At 37.1% G+C, this 22,384-nt stretch overlaps 1 protein-coding gene across 1 annotated transcript; it reads right to left on the bottom strand.

Annotated features, from left to right (window-relative positions):
* Window positions 1–815: 815 nt before the first annotated feature.
* Window positions 816–22,163, bottom strand: LOC143030894 (uncharacterized). Its single transcript, XM_076194134.1, has 2 exons — window positions 21,996–22,163; window positions 816–2,294 (listed from the first exon to the last, which is right to left on the bottom strand). The coding sequence occupies exon 2, from the start codon at window positions 2,040–2,042 to the stop codon at window positions 816–818; it is 1,227 nt and encodes a 408-aa protein (XP_076050249.1). The 5' UTR covers window positions 2,043–2,294; window positions 21,996–22,163.
* Between the last annotated feature and the right edge of the window lie 221 nt (window positions 22,164–22,384).

The raw sequence follows: 22,384 nt of genomic DNA, 5'->3' as shown, positions 1-22,384 counted from the left end.
TGGCTTCTCTCCTGTGTGGGTCATCATGTGATCTTTGAGATGACCCTTTTGCGAGAAAGAAGAATCACACAAGTCACACTGGAAAGGCTTCTCTCCTGTGTGGGTCATCATGTGATCTTTGAGATGACCCTTTTGCGAGAAAGCAGAATCACACAAGTCACACTGGAAAGGCTTCTCTCCTGTGTGGGTCATGATGTGAAGTTTCAGATTACCCTTTCGTGAGAAAGCTGAATCACACAAGTTACACTGGAATGGCTTCTCTCCTGTGTGGGTCATGATGTGAAGTTTCAGATTACTCTTGTGTGAGAAAGCAGAATCACACAAGTCACACTGGAAAGGCTTCTCTCCTGTGTGGGTCATCATGTGATCTTTGAGATGACCCTTTTGCGAGTAAGAAGAATCACACAAGTCACACTGGAAAGGCTTCTCTCCTGTGTGGGTCATCATGTGATGTTTGAGATGACCCTTTTGCGAGAAAGCAGAATCACACAAGTCACACTGGAAAGGCTTCTCTCCTGTGTGGGTCATCATGTGATCTTTGAGATGACCCTTTTGCGAGAAAGCAGAATCACACAAGTCACACTGGAATGGCTTCTCTCCTGTGTGGGTCATCATGTGATCTTTGAGATGACCCTTTTGCGAGAAAGCAGAATCACACAAGTCACACTGGAAAGGCTTCTCTCCTGTATGGGTCATCATGTGATATTTGAGACCACCCTTATGTGAGAAAGCAGAATCACACAAGTCACACTGGAAAGGCTTCTCTCCTGTGTGGGTCATCATGTGACGTTTCAGATCACCCTTGTGTGAGAAAGCTAAATCACACAAGTTACACTGGAATGGCTTCTCTCCTGTGTGGCCCTTTTGTGACGTTTCAGATCACCCTTGTGTGAGAAAGCAGAATTACACAAGTCACACTGGAAAGGCTTCTCTCCTGTGTGGGTCATCATGTGACGTTTCAGATCACCCTTGTGTGAGAGGGCTAAATCACACAAGTTACACTGGAATGGCTTCTCTCCTGTGTGAGACATCATGTGATGTTTAAGCTCACTCTTTTGTAAGAAAGCAGAATCACACAAGTCACACTGGATAGGTTTCTTTTCTTTGTGGGTCATCATGTGATGATTAAGACGACCCTTTAGCGAGAAAGCAGAATCACACAAATTACACTGGAATGGCTTCTCTCCTGTGTGGGTCCTTTTGTGACGTTTGAGATTACTCTTGTGTGAGAAAGCAGAATCACACAAGTCACACTGGAAAAGCTTCTCTCCTGTGTGGGTCATCATGTGATCTTTGAGATTATCCTTTCGTGAGAAAGCTGAATTACACAAGTCACACTGGAAAGGCTTCTCTCCTGTGTGGGTCATGATGTGAAGTTTCAGAGTACTCTTGCGTGAGAAAGCAGAATCACACAAGTCACACTGGAAAGGCTTCTCTCCTGTGTGGGTCATCATGTGATCTTTGAGATGACCCTTTTGCGAGAAAGAAGAATCACACAAGTCACACTGGAAAGGCTTCTCTCCTGTGTGGGTCATCATGTGATGTTTGAGATGACCCTTTTGCGAGAAAGCAGAATCACACAAGTCACACTGGAAAGGCTTCTCTCCTGTGTGGGTCATCATGTGATCTTTGAGATGACCCTTTTGCGAGAAAGAAGAATCACACAAGTCACACTGGAAAGGCTTCTCTCCTGTGTGGGTCATCATGTGATGTTTGAGATGACCCTTTTGCGAGAAAGCAGAATCACACAAGTCACACTGGAAAGGCTTCTCTCCTGTGTGGGTCATCATGTGATCTTTGAGATGACCCTTATGTGAGAAAGCAGAATCACACAAGTCACACTGGAAAGGCTTCTCTCCTGTGTGGGTCATCATGTGATATTTGAGACCACCCTTATGTGAGAAAGCAGAATCACACAAGTCACACTGGAAAGGCTTCTCTCCTGTGTGGGTCATCATGTGATCTTTGAGATGACCCTTTTGCGAGAAAGCAGAATCACACAAGTCACACTGGAAAGGCTTCTCTCCTGTGTGGGTCATCATGTGATGTTTGAGACCACCCTTTTGCGAGAAAGCAGAATCACACAAGTCACATTGGAAAGGCTTCTCTACTATGTCATCATGTGATATATGTGGTCATATTTTGGTGAGAAAACTGCATATAAGGTCGCACTAGAAATGTTTCTCCCCATGAGATAGCTGAGGTATAGATGCCACATCGGGTTTTCTTTGTTGCATGACAAATACATGGAATCTATGGATAACTTTCCCACAGAAATGTTGATGGTTACCTTTCTGGAAAAAATGTAATCATAAGATTGACATTAACTTTTTGAGATTTGTAATAGTAGGATTGTGAGTGTTTTATACACAAACCATTTCATACATGCCATCCCCTATTATAAGAATATTTTACTGAAAAGCACACAGTAAAATCGATTATTAAAATCACTCATGAAAATGGGATGTGTTCACATGACATCATACCAATTACATTGTCCTAGCCCTCGAATAGGTGCTCACCTACCCGGGCACACAGCTCGCCAACAACCACCACCACCACCACCACCACTGTTAATATTGGTCATTGTTTGCTCAGTGTAAACAAACACACAGTTGCCACTGTCCAATCCGTGTAGCAGTTACAACTGCTGACGATATTACAAACCAACAGACCCTTTCCTCCTATAAAGGGGATGGTAGAGCCTTTCGCCTAGTTGTGGGTTGAAATTCCATACTTATCTCCTATTCCTACATAGGCGGGGGGGGGGGTTAGGTTAGATTCAACCCTGCCCCTCAATCAACCAGTACTACAACAAACTTTTGAGATTATCTTATCGAGTAACGGATTTACCGTTGCAAAGGTCACTACAAATGAGTTGCAATTAAATTTGTGAAAAATTTACGTCCATTGTTTATTTTACTCATAAACCAGAATGACAACACAATTTTCTCCAGATTCAATTACGGTGTTCACTAAGTTGTTTGTACCTATAGTAATTGTATGTCTGGCATTAGAGAATGTAAACACTAAACACGTTTAATACGTCGCCTTCTTTCTATCTACAAATTTGGCAGCGGCGATCAGAACCAATGAAGAACTAGGCTAATCAAAGCAACCTTTAACGTAGAGGCACACTACTTGCTTTGCTGTCAAAATCTTGCGTACGTCACGTAGGGAGTGTCTTGCAGATGACTTTTTGGGCTACCAGCAAACAAAAACGAAGACAAAGCATCCCGCCAAGCTTTTACCTATGTTAACAAAGTGGGATGTTTAATGCCCACGCTTCGGTCCTAGGACCGTCTTCAGGGGCGCAATGAGATACCGTGGACAAAAAACTTAATATATTGGCCGTGGTTGGAACTGGGAGAGGTATTCCGTGATACCGAAGCTGTCCGGGTCTCCTCCTCCTCCTCCTCCTCCAGTCGTTACGGGAACCAGATAACTGGTCACAACCTTACATACCCATTTACAAAGAATAAATACAATAGAATAAAATACAATTTATACAGCAAGTGAAAAAAGTGGACTACACACTTGCACGAAAAAGGAAATAAATGAAATCATGTTCATACACACTGTGACCTTTGTTCATCCTGTACTCTCTCACTTTATGTTGAGTCTGTCATTGTGTTCCTAGTGCCCAGGTATATTGGATTTAAGTCTATGCACCTATTTACGCTAACTTCTTTTGTCGTCCACGCTTCTACAAATATTCTCCTTTTCTTTGAGCTGTCTCTGTGTACCACTCTGGCTCCTTCCCAGTCAATGTTGTGCTGTAGCTCGTCCATGTGTTTATATATAAAGTGCTGAGGCTGCATCTTTCCGTTTAATTGCCTGTTTATACTCTTTAATTCTGGTGACGAGTTTCTTCTGCCTTTCTCCTATGTAATCTGCATCACAATCCAAACAGCCAATGCGGTACACTACACCCGACTACTGAGTGGGTGCTTCCATGTCCTTGACCCTGGAGATGTTGTGATGCAGTGTTGCGTGGTTTATGTGCTACCTGTATGTTCTTGTCCCGGAGTATCCTGGCCGTCACCTCTGATGCACCTTTAATGTACAGAATTGTGACCCTGTGTCCTGTGTCAGGGGATGGTGTCTCGGTACGTTGCGTCCTCCTCGTTCATTTCCATACGGTCTGACTCGGATAACCGTTGGTTCGGAAAACATCACGTCGGTGCCTTCTTTACCACACCCTCTCAAACTCAGACACTAACCTCCTTAACTCCTCCTCTAATCCTCCAAATTTCTTCATTTTCTTTAACCTTCTCTAATCCCTGGCCCATTACCCTTTCACTTTCCTCTCGCACCACCCCATCCATTTACACATTGAACAGCCACGGCGACACAACACATCCCTGGCCAAGTCCCACCCATACATCAAACCACTCGCTCTCTCCATTTCAAATGCAAAAGATTTCAAAGGAGAAGCATGCCGACAGGAGACCTTTTGGTCCATAACTTGGTCGGATGCAAAAAAACTATAATGATAGATAAATTAATACAAAAAATTATAATGATAAATAGCAATAAATAGATAGATAGGTAAAGTTAACTGGTAAACAATCAGGTAAATAGTAAATAATAATAATAAATGGACAGATAATAATAAACAAATTGCAAAATAATAAGGGTGAAAATGTTGTCATTCTAATGTTGTCGATTCCCTTTAAAAACTTAGACATGTATCAAGTCACCTGAGTCTACGTTTTCTTTCTTTTTTTCCTTTTTTTTTGGGGGGGGGGGGATAGATTCATATGTTTTAATTGATTTTCGTATTTTTCATTTTTGATATTTGGAACCAGTTTTGTGGCTCGCTGTTGTACTTTTTCCAATCTGTTGGTGACCATAAAGGAACGGCATATTCCAACTGTGGTTGAAGTCTTTAGACCACGCAATCAGTCCTAGAAACTTATTTGCTTTCTCAGAGGCTGAAATACATTGTTTAGATGATTTGCAATCATTCCTGATAATTAACCCGAGATCCTTTTCACTATCCACTTTTGTTAACGAATTTCTAAATAACTTGTAATTGTACTTTCTGTTATTTCTACCTATGTGCATAACCTTGCATTTACTTGTGTTCAATTTTGTTAGCCAATTTACAGACCATTTGTTTAAGTGATCGTTTGCCATTCCATGCAGTTTTGTATTATCAGCAAATTTAGAGACAAAAGATTTCAGTCCGTGGTCTATATCACTTATATATACTATGAAGAGAAGTGGCCCAAGAACGGAACCCTGAGGAACTCCACTTTGTAAGAACATCTTTGCCTCAGTGAGTTTGATGGATTCCATCAAAAACATATGTCATGATGCCTAGAAATGAGAAACCAAGTATCAGGAAAGTGGTATCGCAGTTGCGTGAATGACTGGGATATCCTCTCATTGATCCTTATGGCTTTAGCATAGGTTGCACTACTCTTGCAAAAAAAAAAAAAAAAAAAAAAAATCTTGACTGCTATAAACAGCTTTCCTACTATCCCACATATCTGTAAAACCTCCCACAATGCCTTTCCACCTACCCTGTCAAAACCTTTCTCCAAATACTCAAAGGCCCAAAAACATCCCCTTTACTAAAGCTTTCTCACATATCTGCCTTACCACGAAAATTTTACTTTGCACAACATGTAAATGCTCTTTCAGTGAGCAGACGCTGAGTCATCGACTTGAACCCAAGTTGCTGGTTCCTTCTGAGAATTTGATTCCTAATAATCAAAGAACAATTTTACCAAAGATGCTCCCCAAGTGAATTGAATTTGTACTTAATCGCACATTTCTTTATAAGTTAACTTTACCTATTCACTATTTATATTACTATTATTTGTATTTATTTGTTTGTTTATAGTTATATCTTTTTGCATCCGACCTAGTTATGGACCAAAAGGTCTCCTATTGGCATGCTCCTCCTTTGTTATCTTTTGTAAATAGAATTGGTTACCCTCATAAACATGTAATGTATGCACATCATACCCACACCATTTACGGTGTCCCAGCCCTGTATCGCTATTGGAAAAGGATGTTTTCCTCATCCAAATAAACAAACAATTTCTTACTTTAGTTTGACTAATTCAAAATGAGAAAGTTCAATCTTACCTTCTTCTTGATATTTAGATGTAATTTATTGAAAAGGCAAAGACTTTTTTAGAGACTGGTTTTAACTCGGCCAAGTGTGTACTTACTCTCTTTCACCTTATTGAATTTATCCAACTGTTATTTTAAATTGTGATGTAATCCTCTTTTGTTTTTAAAGAGAGGTTTCTCTTTACAGTTGGAAGTAAATGTTCCTCCGAAATTGATTTACAGTAAACTTATATTATTTACTTTTAGTTGACACAAATTCTCAGCGTCTTAATTTTCACAGAATCAAAGAATTTTTAAACGAAGCCAGCAACTAGCAGTAAGCAATATCTACAACTCGATCATTGTTTACTTTTTCACCGACCAGAATTTTCGGTATTTATTTCAAATATTTAAATTTTTCAATACACTACAAATTATATATCAGTAACAATTGATCATTAAAATGATTAATTATTCAGATTTTATCCAATAACTTAAATATACATAATTTATTACTTTAATGATATTAAACTTCCAGAGTTCAATATGACATCACCTTTTATGTAATTTCTAATATACTCCAGACAAGAGATTGCATTTGTAACAAATGCAATGCAATGCAACCTTAATTGTGTCCAAATCAATATAAATACAAATATAATAAATCAATAAGATTTTAATACCTATAATCAAACATTTTATTCTCACCCTTAGATTAAGGGTGCAGTAATTGAACCACCACCTAAACACATGTATCCTCACCCCTGAACCAGGGTGTAGCATTTTACCCAACACCTAATACCCAATTTATAATTTACAAATAATCAAATTTATTTTTCATAAGTTCACGCTACTTTAATGCAGCCTTTCTTTTTGGTTTGAGATCTCTATTATTTGCAGATGGAGCTTGAGGATTTCTTTGATTTGAGTCGTTTCCAGTATCTACCTCTGAAGGTTGTGATGGGTTTTGACTTCCAAGAGTGATATTTAATTCCATGGGATACAAATTCTTTATTATATAGAAAGCAATTTCTCCATTATTTTGTTTCACTTTAACAGTCCTAACCTTGTTGTCATGCCCAATAATTATCTCTAATATTATTCCCATTAACCACAAGGGTCTGGGTTTATTTGGATATTTAATCAAAACTACATCTCCTTTCTTTATCTTGTCAGACCATTCTTTCTGGTAAAGATTTTTTGCATGATCCCTTAAACTCAGAAGATAGTCTTCATACCACAACCTTCTAAATCCCTCAAACATCTCATTCTGCTTGCAAAGTGCATTTTCAAGATTTTCCTGATTTTTATCATTAACCCAAATATCAGTTTCATCTTGGAACATCAATGAACCAATGTTGTTAAGTTTGAGGAATGAATTTGGAGTTATAAATTCAATTTTTTCTGAACTGGCTCTATAAGTGAGAGGTCTAGAATTAGTGGCCTTTTTTATGTTTGAAAGGGCAGTGAGAAACTCAAAACATGTTGATTTAGATCTTCCAATCACCTTATACAGACAGTTTTTTACTGTTCTGATAAGGCGTTCCCATGCTGCCCCAACCCATGCTGAATATACTGGGATTCTTACATGTTTGATTTTGTTTTTTGAGAGTTCATCCAAAAATTCATTTGACTCGAGTTTTCTCTGATATGTCTCCCCCTTTCACAAATGATCGGGCATTATCACTGTACAAGTAAGTTGGAATAGTATACTGATTACAAAATCTTTGCAAGGCCAGAATGAAATTCTTAGTTGACATGTCAGGCAACAACTCAAAATGGACAGCCCTGATATTAAGACAAGTGAAAATCAATATAAAATATCTACTCAAAGCATTAGTATTATCTTTTCTCAAAAATAAATGACCTGTATAATCAACTTCCACATGATTGAAAGGTCTGATCAGATTCATGTGCTGCTTAGGCATACTGGTTACTTTAGGGTAATTATAGGCAAGTGCATTATACTTCTGGCAAATTTTGCAGTCCTTAATTGAAGCTTTAACAGAAGATCTACCCTTTGGGATCCAGAATCCTTGGGACCTTAGGAAATTGAAGGTAGTACTGACTCCCATGTGTTGTATCTGAGCATGACAAAATCTGGTAAAAAGTACAGTGAAATGGTGATCTTTTCCCAAAAGTACAGGATTGTGCACATTATAATCAAATTAAGTGATTTGGAAATCCTTCCTCGTGATCTCAGGATGCCCTTTTCATCAAGAAACAAGTTTAAATTCGATACTAAGGAGGGCACTTCTGAATCTTTAAAGTTACTTGACTTGAGTGTATCCACTTGTTTAAGGAGGCTAATTTCTTTAGCAAAACCGACTGACTGATTTATCATGATCCAATAATCCAATGCCTTCTCATGAGAGTTTTCACCACTCTTCATACAAATCCACTTGAAGAGATACTCAGTGATTTTCATAACTTTATTAGTTTGAAAACTTATTAATGTCAAAAATAGGTTTGATTTCAACTTCCTTTCCTTGCATGGTATTGTGAGTATTGATATTTTGATTTATCAGAATTAAAACCCACACTCAACAATGGGTATTTAGGCCAGGTATTTAATTCATATTTCATCCAACCTGATCCCTTGAGCCAAAATTCAAAATTATCTATAAATTTGTTGTAGGTTAATCCTCTAGTTAAGAGATACGCAGGATTATTTTCAGTTTTGACATAATTAAAACTAATGGGAATGTTATAATCCCTTTTAAGGTGTTGTAGTTTACTATCCATCTCACCTATTCTATTTTTGATATACTTAGATTTTAGTTTACTCTGTCTGGTTATTAACCAGTTGAGCACAACTTGTGGATCAATAGCAGTATTAATATAGTTGAATCTTATATTGGAATAGGCATTCAAAATAGTGAAGATGCACTTTAAAGCAAGAATCACTCCAAGTAGCTCCAAGACTGGGATACTATGTTCTTTTTCCTTGTTAGCAAGAGTCACTTTTGCTTTAGCATATAAGGGGGAACTACTTTCCTTACTGGTACCATAAGCAACAAACCCAAAGCAATTTTGTGAGCTGTCACTAAAAATATTAAGTCCATACTCTTCATTCTCATTTAATGCCTGCCTAATAAAGGAGACCTGATTAGCTTTCTCAAAGTCTGGTTTGATACCATCCCACTCATTTATTATGTCCTCAGGCAATTTTTCATCCCATCCTAATTTGTGTTGCCACACCTTCCTCATCAACAACTTTCCTTTTATATTAATGGGTAAGACTAAACCCAGTGGATTGAATAAACTTGAAGTCTCGGATAACAATTGTCTTTTAGTGCTGACAGAGTGAAATTCAACAGGCGCAAGCTGCATCTCATCTATATTAGGATTAAATCTGGAACCTAGAATTTTCTCTGTCTCATTTGAGTGTTCAACCGATTTGCCATCCCTTTCTATCAGTTGTCTCAGTTCGAGTGAATTTGAATTCCAAGATCTTGAAATAAAACCAAGAGCCATTCTTTCATAGCAAAGCTGATAAAGGTCAGTCATTTCCTTAAAATTAATACCTGTGAATATTAAATTATCAACATAGAATTGACTGGAAAGAATGTTAGTGCATTTGTCAAGAGAAAATTTACTGGCATGTTTCTTCATTACATAATGTAGAATGAAGGGTGATGATGTAAATCCAAATACTAGAGTTATACATCTATAAGCAGTCAATTTATCCCTTTCCCAAAGGAAACAAAAACGGTTCTTGTCAAACTCTTGGCTGAGCCTAATTGACAGGAATGCCTGCTTGATGTCACTCAGCAAGATTATATCATTAGTTCTAAAGCAAAATAACAGTTTAAGCAAGGACTCCATTAGATCAACTCCAGTATATGCAGCCTCATTCAAAAAAGGTAGATTCTTATCAGTTTTTAGTGAACAATTGAAAACTGATCTAATCTTAGTTGAGACCTGCTCTTCCATCAATGACTGGCCTATGTGGAATCCAAGTGTGATTATTCACCTTTTCAACAGAAAAGTCCATTTCAATCTGCTCTATGATTCTATCCTGAAGCTACTTATCAAAGACCTCTTCATACTTTTCATAAAGATTTGACTTTTTAAGAGTTTTTGAGCAACCTGAAAATTAGAAGGGACCAGTTCTATTTTTTCCGAATGCCAAGGAAGCTTAACCTGGTAATGGCCATCTTTAAACTGAATAGCTTCATCAAATCTAGCAATTTGTTCTTGATCCTCTGAACTATAAATTTCATTCTTACTAATTCCAATAGATTCCAAGCTAAAGAGATATTCTATCCCATTTTCAATATCTGAATCACATAAAATGTTTTCTAGAGGATTAAAATGAGATTTAATTGGATTAAGTATCAGATAAACTGAGGCGTCATGAACATTAGAAGACTTCATTACTTGCCTTTTTTTTTTTTTTTTTTTTTTTTTAATACTAATTTGAAAAGCCTGTTTCCTAGTCAAGAAATGATTGACATTACCCATAGGAATTACTTTATTTCCAATTACCATGCAGCTCCCTTGCAAGCACGGGGGAAATGAACATTCTGGAAGGAATTGAAGCAAGTCTACACCTATCAATGCATCCACCTCTATTAATTCATTATCCTGATTTAATCCAAAGGCTTCATCAGCCAATTCAAAACCTTGATCTTTTATATCTTTTATCTTTTAGGGCTTCATTCATACCCGGTACAACAAAACTTATGCTGAGTGAAGGGTCATTAAGAAATGGCATTTAAATTATCTTATTCATTTTAACACCTAATAAGGTTTGCTTAAAGCTCTTAACTTCACCTCCAATGAATGTTTTTAGATTGAGGTCTATCATATTCAAGGAGTCTAAATCCTTACACAGCTCTTTAGCAACTCTTGCTGACATGTAGGATTGCTGACTCCCTGTATCAATTAGACATCTGATCTTCTTACTCTGTTTACCACGAATAAATTCCAAAGTTACAGTAGGGGAAATGTAATCATTTTCAGATTTTTGTTGAGATGTTAAAGATGATTACTACTAGTATTAGGCCCTTTAATTTCAGGACAAAGGGGTGCTCTATGGCCATGAGAATTAGTGTTTACAACCATATTTTAATTTATTTTGCTTGTCAAAGCATTCATCTTCTTTATGACCAGATCCAGCACAACGTGCACAGAGACCTAACTCCTGTACTCTCTCTGTCTTATCCTTAAGAGTTGAATATTTTTCACACTGTCCCAAAGAGTGACCTGATGCACTGCACAATTTACAAATAAGGTTTTTAGAGGGAACAACCTTATTTTGACTGGTCTTCAAAATTTGAAGAGAACTTTTATTTTCTTTGGGTGCATTTTTTGAATTTTCTTTGGCCTTATTGATTTTATCAGATTTAGGCAAAGTAGTTTTACAGGTCTTAATTAGAGTCTTAATAATGTCATTATATGACTCAAAGATTTCAGTCAACGTAGGATAGTTTGTATTATATTTATGAACCAGTTCCCTTTTGAATGCTGCAGGCAACTTATTAAAGAGAATATGACTCAATAGTAAATTTCCAGGAGAATCTTTCACTGTAAAATCATAACCATAATTAGACTTTAATTCAAAAATGTATGCTCTTATTTCAGTGATGAATGACTTTAATGTAAAAAACTTCTTGAGGCACTGTTGCGCTTAAAATCCTTCTGAAAGTTTCATCCACTATAAAGGGTATATCCAGAAATTCATCCTTCAATAATTTTAGTGCAGTATCATAATTTTCATTTATGATAGACAAATGGCTAATGATTTTCAAAGCATAGCCCCTAAGATAACTATGTAAATAACTAAGCTTCACTGCCTGGGACATATTCTCCTTATTACCTATGACATTATCAAACTGATTGAGGAAAGAGGAAAAGGCAAATTTATCTCTTTCTGTTCTATCAAAAATGCCACATGATAAAGGAGGCGGTTTAGTATCAAAATGGTCTAGCCTATTAAGTGTTTCAACCAATCTATCAGCATCTATAGAGCTTGCACAGTGAATATTGGATTTATTCCCTGCCATCTTAAAATCCTGAAATTCTGATAGCCTACTTGCTTATCTACTTCACTAGTAAATGTGTCAAATTTCTTAACATCTACTTCATTTTCCTTTAAATGATCTAAAATTTGTTCATCTTTAACTTTAATTTCACTTACAACTTGATCAATAACATCTAATTGTTTACTTCAGAAACGAATGTTTAATGTCTTTTAATTGAGTGAATCCTTTAATTGATTAAGAATCAGAGTAACTTTTCTTTTAAGTATACCCCTTTCTCGTTTCAATTTAGCCAATGCAGTCTCAAATCCAGCTTTATCAAGATTATCATTATCCTCATTATCACTAGTCATGATTAGACTGTATATAAAATACAAAAAATATTCAGGTTGTACTAGCCTATGAATAAATTAAAACAATTCGATTTCACTAAAAATAGGCCATAATTCAAATAAACAAACTTCAACCTGGACACAAGGTTTCAACTAAGAACAAATAGGCCCTAGTACATACTAGGTGAACTTGACCAACTCATTTAATTGAACTCCTGAAGCTATTATATAAAACAACTTAATTTACTCATGAATATGTTTATCCTTTTAATAATAACCTGCTAAGTAAATCAACAATTACTTTTTTACTATAAACAAGTAGGCCCACTTTCAGGCTCGAATACTGAATCAATTCACAGAGGTAAATTATTAGTTATGGCGAATTAGATAGATTAGGCCGAGTCTTGATGTTAATAAACCTCTCTTTAAATCACATAGCAAAATACTGCTTAACATGCCTAACCTTGAGGAGGTGCCCATTTATGTATCCATGCTACTCGCCAACAACCACCACTTGACTGCTGTTATGTTGGTCACTGATTACTTAGTTGGTCATATCAATACACACTCATATGAACTTCATATAGTGGACTCTGCCAACAAATGGTAAACTGGTGTTTGCTACTACCCTATTCTATTCTTTCACTACAATGTAAACAAACACATAGTTGCCAGATCAACTCCGACATGAGCCACTGTTCAATCTGTGTACCAGTTATAACTGCTGGCAATATTACAAACCAATACCGAATGCCTGGAAACATATTACATAAAAACATAGTCAAAAGGACATTCTATACAGAACTGTCAGAGACACTAGAGCTCATGGAGGAATCATCTAACTCAAAAGTTCTCACAACTCCTTCAGATCATCAGGTGAAAATTATTGCCCTCCATCAAATGCCCGTATATAAATTAATCATAAACTATCATCCATAACAGAAAATGATCTTGTAAATTTCATGATAACAACAAATTCAACAGAACAAGAGAAGACATCACAACCTGGCAAGGATATAATGACAGCCTTTTTATAGAAATTGAACCAACAAAGAAATTCCATCACTAGAGCTAATCAAAAGAAATTTTTTAATCTGAATGGCGGCCATATCATCCATGTCCTTTAAACGGTTACATTAATTTAACCAAGATTCTCACCCCTGACCAAGAGGAACTACTTAATTTAGGGTTCAACTGCCTAATTATGTCTAAGCTAAAAAAAAAAAAAAAAGTTCTGAAAAAAGAACAGAATGTGAAGTTCTTATTGATGACGTAAAGAAATTAAGTAAAACAGGTGAAGTGTATAAATTTACTATAACAATTGGAAGGACTTCTGTACTAAGGCTCCTCTCTCTGGGTAAAGTATTTAATAGACCTAATCAAATATTTATTAATACAGGATCTGCAGTAAATGTTATAATCAGTAGTGCTTAAAACGGATGAAACCCGAAGTGAAACTCTTGGAACCAATCCATTACTCATTGCTAGGAGTAACAGGGAGTCAGTTAAAGGCATTAGGTAAGACTGACTTGGATGTTATTTTGTATAAAAATGAGCACTTGCACATTCTGGGGATAGTTGTAGAAGAATCTGTCTTCCTAGGAGATTTAGTGATAGGATTTGAAACAATGAGAAAAGAGGGCATGATCATATGTCTGGCTGAGTTAGGGATCTTAGCAAAATCACAGTTAATCCCATTTTTAAATCAACTAGATTTAGAGCCAGTATTTGAGATAAGAGAACCTATTGAGATTGATGGGGAAAGATAACAATGCTAGATTGGATAGTAGCGGGTCAGAGTGGTCTATTCAAGAACAGAGAACACATGAGGAAGAAGACACACATAGTGGACACAGTTCAGATGTTCAAGAAATCCCAGAAATTAATCAGAATGCATCAACTCCAAATGAAGCTTTGCTAATTGTGGAAGGTGGCACAATAAAGTCAACATTATTGCACTCCAGAGCAATTAACAGAATACAAGTGCAGTTGAAAGGCATCACTGTAGTCTTCAAAATTTTAACCATCCCAGAATCAATTAGGATAAAAGGTTTGAAATTGGACTTTGGGATTTATAAGACACACAAGAACAAGGCAGAAATATTAGTGATTAGTACTCTGAATAAAGACATGGTCTAAAGACAAGGTTCACAAATAGGATCTTTTCAAGTCTATCAAAAACCCATTAAGATTTTAAACAAGAGTCCTGAAGAGGTGGAATCACCGCTTCCAATTCAAGAAGAAACAGATTTGGAGGAGAAATATAAAAGTAAACTAGGGCCTACTTGTCCTGAGTTAGAATCATGGTTAATCCCATTGCTAGTGAAGCACAATAAAGCAATTCCTTTGCCTGGGGACACCTTGGACAAAACAGCTGTTTTAAAACATCAGATCAAATTAAAACTGGTTTTCAACCTGTTTATATACCTGCCTACAGATTACCACATTCCAAGCTAGCCATTATAGATAACTTGATCCCTGAAATGTTATCACAGGATGTCATAGAACCCAGTCAAAGTGAATAGAACTTCCCACTGATTCTGATGCCAAATTCAGATGGTACCATGTGTCCAGTTATTGATTATAGGGAATTGAATAAACAGACAATACCTGATTGACTACCATTACTGGTGATAGTAGATATATTTTGTAGTTTGGGAACTGAGAATCAGTATTTTAGTACTACTGATTTCAAATCAGCTTTCTGGCAGATAAAGATGCACAAAGATTCTTAAGATTATACAGCATTTTCTACAACAAGGCATTATGCATTCAAGCAAATGCTATTTTAGTTATGTAACATTCAATAACTTATATGGAATTAATACAGTACTAGATGGGTTGTTAGGAAACACAGCCAGTGCATTTCTGGATGATATCTGAATAGTTTTTCAAACAGCAACTGAACACTTTAAGATATTAAATTAGGTATTCTCAAGACCTTTTGAATGATTTTGTGCCTTGTCTTTTTTGGCTACCTCCCTGGTAAGGGGGAAAAAAGCCTTGGCATATGTATGTACGTATTCTCAAGACTAGTTGAATCAGGGTTGAAAGTGAAACTTTGCAAGTGTCATTTATTTGGAACATAAGATAAATAGACATGGACTTACTACAGTGAACTCAAAGGTAGAGACAGTGAAAAAATCAGTTGAATCAGGTTTAAAGGGAAATTGGAAAAATTAAAGTTTTTACAAGACAGTGTCATTTATTTGAGACATAAGTTAAAAGGCATGGATTCAGTACAGTGAACTCAAAGGTAGAGGCAGTACAGAACTACCCGGTACCAAACAATGCAGAGAAAGAAGTTTCATTAAAGACATTGACAGATTGGAAAAAGTACAAAGGAGAGACACAAAACTGATTCCAAATATCAAAAAGTAAATCATACGAAAATTGACTAAAACATATGAATCTGTTTTCCCTAAAAAAGCATAGACTCAGAGGTGACTTGATAAAGTGACAAAATTCTTACAGTGAATGAGAATCTGACAAGAAATAATGGTCTCAAACTGTCAGGAAATAGATTTAATTTGGAAGTGGGTAGGAACAACTTCATCAACCTTGTAGTTAATAAATGGAATAAACTTCCTGCAGAGGCAGTGCAATGTAGTTCAGTTCGAAGCTTTAAGATTCGTTTAGATAAACATTTAAGCAAGACGCTGTAATGATTATAATTTATTTTATATTATTTGATTATTTGTTTGTTATTATTTGTCTGTTTATTATTTGCTTGATTTCCATTTATCATTATTTACTATTTACTTATTTCATTTATTATCATTTACATTATCATAATTCTTATTCTATCTTTTTTTTTATCATTTATGTATATGTTTTCTGCATCCAGCCTAGTTATGGACCAAAAGGTCTCCTGTCGGCATGCTCCATCTTTGTAATCCTTTGACAGGGTATCATAGGAAGTTTATCAAGGAATATGCAGACACATCTAATCTATTAAATTCTTTGTGAAGGAGAGATTCCAAGTTCATTTGGGGTCCTGAACAACAACAAGCTTTTGACAAGTTGAAAGTTAAATTTATTAGTTTTCCAGTTCTCATTTTTCCTAATTATGATAAAGAGCTCATTCTTTGCAAAATTGCAACAGATAGCTTTCACATTGAGATTTTGTAACAATGCACTACAATATGGGAAACATTAGCAGTGATATATTCACAACACAGTTTTAAGAGATAAGATACTGGGATATCCAATCAGTGTGGACTGATCATACAGCTATTCAGAATTTATTCAAACATAAGAATCTTAGAGGCAGATTAGCCAAGTGGTTTACTACACTTCCATGTTATGAGATTAAATTTGAATACATTCCAGGTAGGGAGAACATTGCAGCAGATGCACTACATAGGAATATTAGCCAACCAATGACAGGGTTGATCAATATTATCTGCAGTATTAATGAACTAGTACCATTAGATGAACTGATAATAAGGGTACAAAGAAAAAGACTTGGAAAACTGTAGCCCAGAACTTGATGAACCCTTGAGGTATTCCTCCAAAATAATCAAAGGGGTATAAGATAGAAGAATTTCATTTCAGCAATGAGAGGGAGTGAAGGATAGAGTAGAACTAGGAGTGGAGGAGGAATGGGGATGATTCAAGGAGGGAGCAACAAGGTATGCAAGTTGGTGTGTGGAACAAGGAGGATGGGATGAAATACAAGGAAGAGCAAGTGGTGGGATGAAGAAGCAAAGAAAGTTGCAGAGGAAGCAAGCATTCATAGACTGTTTACAAAATAGGATGAGAGAATCATATGAGAGGTACAAAGAAAAGAGAAAAGAAGCAAAGCATAAGATAAAAGAAGCAAAGAGGGAGATGTGAAATGGGGTAAGAGTATAACAGAAATTTTTGAAAGTAATAAAAAGGTGTTTTGGAAAAAAATAAAGCAGAGAAGAAAAGGTAAAAGGTGAAGATGGAAAGATGATAATGGAAGAAACGGTCGTAAGAGGAAGATGGGCAGAGTATTTCAGGAAGTTGCTAAATGTGAAGGAGGATAAGGAAGGAAAGGTAAATGCAGTGGGAAGCTCTAAGAAAATGACAGTGATGGTGGACTGGCTGGTGAGGTTGTTTAATGTTTGTTTAACCCCTTCCATACGGTGCCGCACACGTAGGCGTCATGGGGAGCGAGTGTATTCGCGAGGCTGCCATATCGGCGTCTTGATTATATTTATTGTAGTCGCCCCTGTGTTTTTACATTCTCTCAAATGTGCCCTGAATCCCATTCTCTGTGGTATTCAAAATTCGCGGGTGAAAGAGAGAACGATCGATATAAGCGGTGACTATATTTTATGATGCGAGTATTATTACGACACGTCGTACGGCTGGCATTGGCTGCTGCCACTGAGATCTAAGTCCATGACGCCTACGTGTGCGGCACCGTATGGAAGGGGTTAAAAGAAGGTAGAGTGTCGGGGGACTGGTGGAGTACCTGTATAGTTCCACTTTACAAGGGAAAAAGGAACAAGTGTGAATGTTCAGTGTAGTTGGGAAGGGTTATGAGAAGGGTTTTGTTTGAGAGGAGTAGGAGAGGAACAGAGGGAGTAATTGGTGAGGATCGGTGTGTGTTTAGGACATGTAGGGGTTGCGTGGATCAGATTTTTGTGGTAAGGCAGATATGTGAGAAAACTTTAGGAATAGGTAAGGATGTTTTTTGGGATACTTATAGATTTGGAAAAGGCTTATAACAGGGTAGACAGGAAGGCATTGTGGAAGGTATTGCAGATACATGGGATAGGAGGGAAGCTGTTGAGAGCAGTCAAGAGTTTTTACGAGAGTAGTAGAGCCTGTGTTAGAATCAGAAATGGTTTGAGGTAAAGGTGGGACTTTGCCAGGGGTGTTTTATGTTGCCTTGGCTGTTTAATTTATACATGGATGGGGTGGTGTGAGAGGTAAATGCAAAGGTAATGGGCCAGGGATTGGAGATGGTTAAAGAAAATGGAGAAATGTAGGAGATAAGCCAGTTGTTGTTTGCTGACAACACTGCACTTGTGGCAGGATAAGAGAAGGGATTAAGAGAGTAATGGAGTTTGGAAAGGTGTGAGAAAGAAGGGAGTTGAGGATAAATGTGGGTAAAAGTAAGGGGATGAGATGTGCAAGGGGAGAATGTGGCAGGAAATTGGAAGTATTAAGGGAATGAGACTGGGGGAAGTGGATAGTTTTAGATACTTGGGTGCAAATGTGGCGGGTAAGGGATGAGTGGAAGTGGAGGTAGAATGCAGACTGAGAAGAGCAAGTAAATGCCTTGGTGGATTAAAGTGTAATGAGAAACAGACATTTGGGAATGGATGCTAAAAGGAGATTGTATGAAGGACATTGGGAAAGAGAGGAAGAGAGATGACAGAAGATAGGGATGAATGGAGAATGGTCCTGTATGGATGATGCTGTGATGCATGGAAAGGAGTGGGTGGAGGATGGGGGGGCTGAGGGAGTATGTGTAAATGATATTATGCAGCCCAAAGGGATTTCTCTCCATCTTCTCCTTTTCTGCATGACGGGGCAGAGAGGGGGGGGTGGGTTCACCAATAAAAATGAAGCAGCGTTCCTGTGTCTTGCTGACCAAGGGCAGTGGGTGAGATGCAGGAATGACCCGTCATCCATGAGGAGCTAAGATAAGAGGGAGGAAGGGGTGAATGAAAGTGGAGTACAGTATGTGGGGATGGAATGGGTGGGAGTGGATTTTATACCTTTGTTTTTTGGCTACTTCCTTTGTCTTGGGAAATAGCCATTGGTATGTATTTTATGTTTATGTTAAAGCCATACAACAATTAAATGGATGTATAGCATGATAACAAGAATAAATCAAGTTCTTATTGCCCCTTAGAATTGTGTGATTACAAATGAAGCCTCAAATCAGAGTATGACCTAAGTAATGTGAAGTCATCACAACGTATGAAAAATGGAGCAACTGTCATTCTTTTATTTTTTCATCTTTTTACCATCATTTCTTTTTCTGGTTGGAAATAATCACTCCTCTGTATGGACCCTAATGAATTCCCTAGAAAGGAAGACAATAAAGTGGCCAATAATTGCACAGGATGCAACTGGCCAGCCTCCACAGAAACATCAGAGTTGGGAGTAAAACAACTTTCAAAACTGGAATTCTTAGCAAGTACCAGTTTCAACATTCAATGGAATCCAATCAACCTGTTGCATCAAGAATCTTAATGTCATCAACTCTATTTTAACATTATATGCACAGTTTTCTTTTTTGTATGGGAAAAATAAAATAGATATGGGCAAAATAGGTCATTGTTTGTGTTTTATACATGGATTACCTATATCTTGTGGCATTCTGCCTGGATACCAGTTGGAAGATGTGGTATACCAGGAAGGGATCAGAGTGCAAAGAATTGATTAGAAATGTGTGTGGAGCAAGAGATGGTGGTTGGAAAGGAGCCCCTCCAAAATGTTAGGTTAGGTATCTATCAACCCCCAAGCATTTATTGACCCTTTGCATACTCGCATTGACTGCCATGGGTCTACATCAACCACTCTGGAGGCCTCTGGTCTTGCCAGTGCCTGACAAGCATGTATCACATGACTGCTGTCAATAGTTTTCCTCTAATGGCATTTAAACTTGAGTTCCTGGTGCCTAGGCAATCCATAAACTTCATCCCGTGACAGAAACACGGGCCTTGTTATGAACAGAAGGATCTCCTGGCCTATTTTTTTGCTTTGACACTGCATGAAAAACATATTGTATTATCCAAAGTTATATTGCATTCAGGGATCTAAATCCTGACATTAGCAAAACACCCAACAGGCAATTTTTTCCCCAACAATATTCCTGTTGATTTGACCAAATCAGGTGTTCCATTTCAAATGGAAATGACCAGTTTGTACTATATCCCCACCCCCATCTGAGGACTGCATTGGGAAATAAGTATTGTGATTTAGAGAAACATGCAAAGGCAGTGATTAGTGCGAGAAATGACAACATTGTTCAAATAAACGATAAATCAAGCACCGTATTCTCTTATTCTGACCATATCTAACCTACTCAGTCTCTCTCCCTCATGGAAAATAAATTTTTAAATGGTATTTGTTTAATTTGTTTCTTGTATTCAATATGAGATAATTATATACAAGATTATTTTCATTCTCTTCCATACATATATATTTTTTACAATAAATGTATAGTAATGATTCTACCTAATAATAATTTTAAGTATTCACATAGATGTTTGCCAGTCTGCAACCCTTTCCTATATCATCTGCTAGCCCATGTTTAAATACAATGAATTCATTGTAACGTCGGCAGCAATTTTTAAAACACCAAGACTTGTTAGGTTACAAAGTTTAACCTCCCTGCAGACAGCCCCCTCTACAATTTTTGAAACGCTGGGTTTCTTTCAACAGAAAAATACCTAATTTGATCTCGTTACTAACCTACAGCATTCTTTCTAAAGTACCCAACACCTACACAGCTACAACCATAATGGCCTGCAACTTCCAGGCATCAATCTAATCATGTAGGCTCTGTCTGGCAAATGCCTACAATAATCTTTTCTTTACCTGTGTCTGTGGCTTCCTTCATTGCTTATCATTTTCGTGACACTCTTCAGCGTCTCACAAATGTCTAAACTATTTCAAATATTCTTGCAGTACAAAGGCACTTTTAGTTTTTTTTTCTACATGGTTTATCCCTACTTAGCGAATATATTTGTCACAACAGAGCTAAGAATGCTTAAATCATAAGCTCTATCAAGGGGTAAGCTAACTAATCTGTTTTTGTTTCGTAATCCAGAAATCTACCTCCTTACGATCTGACCTTTCACAAGCTGTGGTTTACTAACAGTCGTTATGTGCAGGAAGTAGTGGTGAGATGATAGCGGTACTGGTGGTTTTTTCTTTTTTTTTTTCATCCGGGATTGGGCATGTGTAAAATAAAAGTCTTGCTCACAGGCATAATAAGCCGATTAAGAACATCGGTTATGTTTTGAAGATATGTGGGGTTTGATTGCTAATATAGGATTTGTTAGATATTGTTCCTAGCATATATCAATGTATTCAAAACTACTGATTGAAGAACTGGGCAACAATCTGTTATGTAGAGATGTTTATGCACCTTAACTTAAACTGGAAAAACAAAGACGGCGACGTGATATCATATAATATCAAAACGGGTCAAGATTATCATTTAGCAGGGCAGGACTCATAGTAAATAATGGAACGAAATTGTACAAATCTGACTAGGTTTAAGAAGGAAATAGACAAGACCTGATTTACAATAGTGATCAACAAATGGAATACACTTTATAACCATCATGTAATCATGGGCGCTGAAATCATTGGGGACAATTTACCGATTCACCCAACCATAGAACTTGATATCTGGCTCATGTGTGATAAATGTTGTGATATGAAGGATGGTGTACTTCATTTCCTGCGCAATTGAGTAGTTTTTAAGATATTAATTGTTAAAGTAATGCACTTAGGCCTACCTACCTCTCCTCCCTAACGATCTGGGGGGAAATGTGGGAAATCGGGGTTTTTGGGTGGGGAGAATTTACACATGGAGTAATGACTGTTGCAGAAGACGTCTAAAAAAATAACGCATAATATCAAATAACAAACACACAGATTCTACCTTCTATGTAGGGATTGCGGCACTGAACTAAGAATTAGCCATATTTGTTATTGTTATTAACCTACGCTTCCAACGAATAGCTACATTAGCAACGAATAGCTACTTTTACCCAAATAACGTCTTCCTTAGGTTCCTCATGTCTTTCTCCTAAACATTGGGTTCTTGGGATGGGCGATTATTACATCCAGTAAAGGCCGTTACCCCAATAACTAGTAATTGGTACAAGATTTTAACATACATAAGCGCGAGCGTATGTTTTGCCCACGCGTTCCCACATATATATATATATATTTTTTTTGCTACATTGGAGCGTTGTTCTGAGAGTAGCGTTGCCTCATCTCCAATTTATACGCTACTTGCTACATTGGAAGTGTTAATTTTGATGGAAG

The sequence above is a fragment of the Oratosquilla oratoria genome, chromosome 12, assembly GCF_046742065.1.
Source record: "Oratosquilla oratoria isolate Oo_2021 chromosome 12, ASM4674206v1, whole genome shotgun sequence".
NCBI classification, from domain to species: domain Eukaryota; kingdom Metazoa; phylum Arthropoda; class Malacostraca; order Stomatopoda; family Squillidae; genus Oratosquilla; species Oratosquilla oratoria.
The sequence above is the reverse complement of the archived record's forward strand: the minus strand, read 5'-3'. Positions and strand labels throughout refer to the sequence as shown.